General features: G+C 37.5%; 1 protein-coding gene and 1 long non-coding RNA gene across 2 annotated transcripts; both read left to right on the forward strand.

The window, feature by feature from the left end:
- Positions 1-2,795: 2,795 nt before the first annotated feature.
- LOC122646712 lies at positions 2,796-4,523 on the forward strand. The gene is made up of 3 exons (XR_006330676.1): positions 2,796-2,869; positions 4,215-4,287; positions 4,425-4,523. It is a non-coding gene; the product is annotated as an uncharacterized LOC122646712 (long non-coding RNA).
- A 2,011-nt stretch (positions 4,524-6,534) lies between these two features.
- LOC122645554 lies at positions 6,535-6,762 on the forward strand. Its single transcript, XM_043838865.1, has one exon. It carries the CDS (start codon positions 6,555-6,557, stop codon positions 6,747-6,749), a length of 195 nt encoding a protein of 64 aa, XP_043694800.1. The 5' UTR covers positions 6,535-6,554; the 3' UTR covers positions 6,750-6,762.
- Positions 6,763-7,145: the final 383 nt, after the last annotated feature.

The following is a 7,145-nucleotide window of genomic DNA, read 5'->3' on the forward strand; positions in this document are numbered from 1 at the left end:
TTTATCTCGGCAAGACCCGAAACCGAGACAATTCGAAAATTTCGATCAATTTCGACCAAGATTTAGTTCAATGATTCTCTAATATTCAATGTCAAATTTGCAATTATGCAATGTCACATATGCCCTGTGTTGTTAGAGATTTTCTTGTCTAAATTGTTTAGATATCTACTATTCCATAGTTAGTATATTTAGAGTGGGCATACTGATCAGAATCAGATACTGGCCAGAATCATTTAAAATCAATCTCTATCAGATTTTAGCGTGTGCATGCATTTATTAGAAGGCTTAAAATCAGATAAAGTTGTATACTTTTTCTTTCCTTCCAATGTGAATGCAACTCAGATAAAGTTCATAGTACTCAAGCTTTTAAGCCCCAAATAGCTAACTCATAAGTGAGTTTTCCTTCTCTATTTTCATATACTATTTTTTTTCCTTCAATACCATATCATTTATGACATTGGACCTCCGACAATGGAGTATGACCATCTGAGACAGCAGGCTGCACTGATAAGAAAATCTCTCTTGGATCAGGTTCTTCACTATTTTTTCCTGTATATCTTCAATTGATTGCTATCTCAAAATAACTTCTTATTATTGTAGCTGTGTCTACTTAAGGGTTATTAAGTTTTGGATCGAGTTTCCCTCCACCCACGGTGAATGGAATCTCATTCATCGAGGGGTGGGAAAGGGCAGAAATGGATATCAGGAGGGTATTTTGGAATACTAGAACCCTAGGAGGGGTTTGTGAACCTTAGGATGGTGGGTGAACCATCCTCTATGGGTGGAGGAAAACTTCGCCCTCAAGTTTTTATGTGTCTTCTTTTTATTTTTTAATAAAGCTTGTATTTCTTTGTTCTTATAGTATTCTTGCTCCCAACACTGGCAATAAAAAAAAAAATTTGCAATTTTGTAGGGTTACCTTGATGAGCAATTTATTCGGTTGGAACAATTTCAGGTTATGAACCCTAGATTTTTTGTTGAGGATATTATTTCAATGTTTTACAGAGAATCGCCAAAATGGATCAGTAACATAGAGCAGGCATTGTAAGTCACATTATATTGGAAAATATAGTTTTTACCACTGGGTGGTTTTCTTTTTAAATAGTTATAATAATTATGATGATTTTGAAAGAGATAATAGAAATGAGAACTACAATGATTCTATTTTCTTTTCTACAGAGAAAAAAGGACCATCGATTTCATAAAGCTGGATGCGAACATGCACCGGATCAAGGGTAGTAGTTGGAGGTAAAACTACAAAATCTATTTCGAGAATACTCGAATCCAACTGTTCCCCAATACCTTCTGGACACCATCCGAACCCCTTGGTCAAGGAAAACTGCATTCGTTAGGATGTTGTCTACCTTAGCTCTGGGATTTGAATCCTTAATTGGTACAATCCAGTAATAAATGGATTCCAATCCAACTATGTATACTTTGAATAGTTACCCATCTATCACTTTGGATTTCTTTCCGATCTATTGTAAAACTCATATAAAAGGAAAATCTTCAAATAGAATCTCAATTCGAGTATAGATTTTAAGGAAAAGACCGAGTTTCGTGAACCCATGAGGAAGAGGCTTCAAATATAAGGACATCCGATCTTTTGCATTAACATGAGGAAAGGTATTTTCGACCTTGTACTATAGATGGAAGAGCTTAATGATGACATAAGAATCCAATCACATGATCACATCACCAAGAGATTTCTCCACTAGTGTGAAGGAAAACTTAACCCTTAAGGGAAAACTACAAGATTACCTAGTTTTGGATTTCAATTTACAAAAATATCCAAAACAGTATCTTTCCTTCTTTTTGACAGTTTTCTGACATTTTTACCTGTACTTTCACTACCTCCCCACCTCTGCCTGCTACCCTTGCCTCCACCTCCACTTCCACTTCCGCCTTCGCCTTCGCCTCTGCTTGCCTCCACCTGTGGTGGCCTTCTTAGTTGCTTTTTAAATTTGTCAGGGAAGGCTTTTGCAATACTTCTTATAGTAGATTCACTCATGCGAGTGTAATGAAGTAGTAATGTCACTATTAATTAATTTTCTACGGTTATATTTCAACGCTTATATTTCAACGGTTCTATTCTGACGGTTTTATTCTAACGGTTACATTTCAATGGCTCTTTTCCAACAACTAGTTCTTTCTTCTCTTATATATATTTGTATTGTGAAATATAGAGAAAAATAAAAAAAAAAGGATAAGAATTTGAGTCCAATGTGTAGATTATGAACCTTAAACGATTGATCAGGTTGGCCCGATCAAGAGATTGTTTGAACCCTCAACTAAAAGAATGTGTAGATTATGAACCGTCAACCCATTTGCTCATCTTTTCCTAAAGATTTCATTAACTCGCTTTGACCCATTGGTACCAAAAAAAGGGTGTAACCAATGTATGAGGCTCTCGCTACTTTTGGGTCTAGGGAGGGTCATAATGTATGCAGCCTTAGATTTTTATCCCCTCCAGTGCTCTGCCCAGCCCAGTTCCCCAGTGCCCCAAACAATGGAGGGGGGCAATGACCACCCTACCCCTGCCCAGGTGGGGTCTACCCTCCCCCCCCCCCCTTTATTAAGCACTTGGGAACTAGGCCGGACAAGGAACTGGAGGAAATAATTTTCTACGCAGCCTTACCCTGTTTACCGCTTTGACCAATAAGTCTAATCTCCCAAATGGATAGGAATGAAGTCAATTTCTAAGCATTTGTTTCAACAAGGTATTTCTATTTCATGTCATCTTGTTGCTTTCTACTGGATGCGTTATTTATATAGATATAAAAATGAATTCTTACAGCGTTGGAGCTGCAAAGGTGAAGAACAAGTCCATAGAGTTCATCGAATTCTGCAATGCCAAAAATGAAGAAGGGTAAATTTAATTTTTAATCCCCCCCCCCCCCCTCTCCCCCTTTACTCTTTTCTTCATTGGACCATTTGGTTTCAATCAAATGAACACGAAAAAATAGGTCGTTTCAGTTTGAAACCACCAAACACATTTTTTAGGGTAGAAAAAATATTTTTGCATTTACAAGATCAGAACCAATCTGACAAATTCAACCCTAATTACCACATGGCAGTGGCTGCCAAAGAATCTTCTTATTTGAATGAATATGGAATTCTTTATATATATATATATCACATATTAAATTTAGTGGTCAATCTCAATTGTACGATTTTTTTTTTTTCTATTTTAACTCAAAATTCTGTATTTCCAGAAATCCCATACAAGTTTACTTTTTTCAAAGCTTTAAATTGACGGATGAAGATATCAATTTAGTTTGAAAAGTCATTCATGGACAACTCTAGGGTGATGTGGACAACATGATCATTTTAGTTGAACCTTACCAAATTAGCCACTCACTAGTTGTCAAGATTGGCTTATGACATTTTATGTCCCAAATAATTGCTCTCAATTTACTAATCCTTTATATTTTTGTTTTGGTAGAAATTTACTGATCCTTTATTATAACTTAAGGGATGCCATTTGGTAAGATTAATACTTTTTAATGCTTTCCTTTAATTGTTTTATTTTTTTTTTTATATATAATTCCCTTTGTCATTCTTTAAACCCAAAAGAAGTTCTCTCTCTCTCTCTCTCTCTCTCTCTCTTTTATAGGGGTGTAAGTTTGGCCTTGTCGGCCCGAGCTTGCCCTGGCAATAGCTTGGACTGGATTTTTCAACTCTGAGGGTGGGTTAGGGTTGAATTTTTTAGGCCCGAGGTCAAGGTCGGGCTGGGCCAGGGTTGAGGTCTCAGGCTAAGCCCATCCCGGCCCGGCCCTGTGTTAGCTTAGGCATTACAATTTATTGATTATATTTTGCAAATTTTGTTTAGTATCTAACTATCTATTGGTTTACCTAAAAAAATAAAAGAAGGCTAATTATTTAATGAACAAAGTTATTTAAAATTTTAGGATTGGGCTAAGTTTTTTAACCCGAAGAAAAGTCTAATAGTCAATTGAGTATGAAACAAACCGATAACCAATCACATGAGATTGGTCAATCAGGACCAACCAGGCCTTAGCAAAAATCAGGATCAATCAGGGCAGGGCTTGGCTGGGCTGAGCCCAAAAGGGTTGGACCTGGACTGAGATATCTCATCCCGAACTAGGGTCTAAAAAAACCCGATCCAACCCGGCCCTATTTCACCCCTACACTCTCTCTCTCTCTCTCTCTCTTCTTTTCTAAATAAGTAATTGGAATGCTATTATTTGCAGATGCAGGAAAACTTTGGAACAAATGAAAATGGAACATGCAACTTTGAAAGGGAAGCTACAGGCTTATTATCATGTATCTGGTTCTTCTCCATAAAGTTTTATTTTTTTAAACTTCTTCTCCATTTCTACTTCTCGCCTTAGTTTGATTAGTGATCCTCATGGTAATGTGATGATTTGTCTTTTTTAATTTTTCTTGTTTGCAAATTTTAGCTTCTAAGACAAGCTGGACCTGCTGAGACGGCTTGTCGCCCCAAGTGAGAGGAAAATCCACTGGAATTGATGATAAAGAGGAGATGACGATGCAGAAGTGGAAAAAGGCTCCAGTATGAAGTGTTTTAGAGAATAATTATCTCTTAGGTGCTAATTATTTAAGTACATATTGCAAGTACTTTTTGATTGCAGTGATGATAAATTTTATTTAGGTCTTAAAAATGGTTCAGAAATTTGTAATGGCTCTTATTTTGATTAATTATGATAGTTGTTTGTTGTTTGGACTTTGGAAGTTTAAGCTTAGTTTCCTAAATGGCCTTTTACAAGCAGTCATGATTGGTGAATCTTTGTGATAACGCTTCACTATTTGCCACTTGATAGTATATGGGTTGATCCTAACTGTATTGACAACAATGACAACACCGACTGTCATAAGCCCGACATTCTTTCCAATATATGTTGGTTCATAAGATTACCTTTGATAATAGTTATTAGAACCAACAATTTAAGAACATCATCAATTATGAGAAATGTGGTATTTTTTTAGCCGGAATGTCCCCATGGATGAAAGAAGACGTTTATCTTCTGTGTTAGGTATCAAAGAGATATCTAGGGATGTTGTTTACTTAGGAACTAACCTTCTCCATCCTAGATCTAAAGTTTCAGGTCTCCATCACATTGTAAGTCACATGAGGAATCGTCTATCTAGTTGGAAAGCCAACGTGCTATCTTATGCCGGCCATAAGATCCTAACTCAATCTGTTCTTGCTGTCATTCATTTTTATCTCATGTCTTACTTTGCTTTACCTAATAAAATTTGTCGCAGCATAAATTCTATTTGTCTTCATCTCTGGAATGGTGATAAAGAAGGGTCCAAGAAACTCCACTTAAATCTCTTTGGAGAAAATCTGCTCTCCTAAATCTCAGGGAGGCTTAGGCATGAGATGTTTAGCCACCCAAAACAAAGCTCTGCTAATGAAAACGGGATAGAGACTTTTGAATAGGGGAATGAACCCCATTCTCTCTGAGTAAGGACTTTAAAAGCTAAATATTTCCATAATAATCTATTTTTTTACCAGAGTCATTTCCAAAGAAGGATCATGGACGTGAAGCAGCGTATCTTTCATGCTACCAACTCTGGAAAAATTGGTTTATAAAAAAGTGGGAAATGGATTAGATACTTTCTTTTGGACTGACCCCTGGCTCCCTAAACTCATGGAAAACTCTCCACATTTTCCAGTCATGCTCAACCCACCCAACCTCAAAGTCAGTGAGTTTATATCCTCAAATGTTTGTGTGTGAAATTGATGTTCACAGCCCTCTTATTAATAATAGATGGGAGAACATTCAAGAATGAGTATAAGAATAAGGGTAAATTACACGTCACCCCCTGATTTTTGAAAATACTCAAATCACCCTCTGTATTAGACCCCAATATGACAAATCAGTCCCTATCAATAGTTTTAAGTTGTTAAGTGATGATGTCAACTAGTTAAATAAATTTAAATCCCTAAACTACCCTTGACCAGTGTTGATTTATGATTTTACCCTTGTAACTAAACACCCCAAATTCATCCACTGCCTCACAACTGCAACTCAATCTCAAGCAGAAGTTCACCAGAGAGAAGAAAAAGAGAAGCTCTTTAAATTCTGAGATCTGGAAAGGCTTTATGTTTCAGTTGCTTTCCTCGTTCAAGTCTGCTCCTTAGCCTGATTTCATTAGTTTTCCTCTCTTAGTATTGTCAATGGAAGATTATTGTCTGAGATCTAGGGTTTGGGTAGACGATAATGGCGGACCAGAGGAAATGGAGCTGGGAGATACCTAGATTCAAGGCAAGGAAGACAATCAAATGAAACTCAAGGGCAGAGGATGAAAGAGCTTGATTTAAGAAGATGAGAGAGAGAGAGAGAGACCAACAAGTCACAGGTCGGACTCTGTGGAGAGGACATTCGAATCAATCGATACAATACCTTCATTATTCGCTGTTTGAATCTTAATTTGATCTTCGTGAGATTGATTTTCATCGTTGTGGGGGTGAGGCGGTGCGTGAGAACCAGAGACACTGACAGAGATAGTGAGAGAGAGAGAGAGAGAGAGTAGAGAAGCCAGAGGGTGATACAGTAACACATATGGCGAATCAGTTAGGGAACTTGGTAGAATCGATCAAGTCGAAGGTGAGATCTTTGAAGAAATCCAAGATACCTTACGTAAAGATGGACAAGAGCTCCAGCGTTAAGGTTGAGATCCGAAGCAAGCAAGCCAAAAAGCTTATCGACAAAAATTTGAAAGTCACCAATCGTCCCGGAAAGAGAAGCATCTCTTGAATCTTCAGCCTTCGCCACCGATTATCGTGACTCCTCTTCGATCCTCTCTGGGGCATGAGATCAAGAACTAATGTGTCTAGGAGTGTCGTTTGTTTCATTGCCATAACAGAAAAAAGGTCTTCTTCTTCTTCTTCTTATCGTCCCTCGTCTCTATGCCTTCTTAATCTTCTCTCTTATATCAATCTCTTAGTATTTCTTCCTGGCAATTTCTTCTTCTGCATGTTGGATCTCTGCCGAAGTAAGGTTTTTTTTTTTACCAATACAGGCAAAAAGAAAGAATTGTAATTAGGAATTGAAGAATATGTATCGCTAGGGCGAAGCAGAGGCGGTGGCAGTGGTGGCGGTGCTGCCAGCAGAGTTGCAGGAAAGGGGTGGGGTATTTTAGGTTGAAGATGA

Source organism: Telopea speciosissima, chromosome 11 (genome assembly GCF_018873765.1).
Source record: "Telopea speciosissima isolate NSW1024214 ecotype Mountain lineage chromosome 11, Tspe_v1, whole genome shotgun sequence".
Classification (NCBI taxonomy): Eukaryota; Viridiplantae; Streptophyta; class Magnoliopsida; order Proteales; family Proteaceae; genus Telopea; species Telopea speciosissima.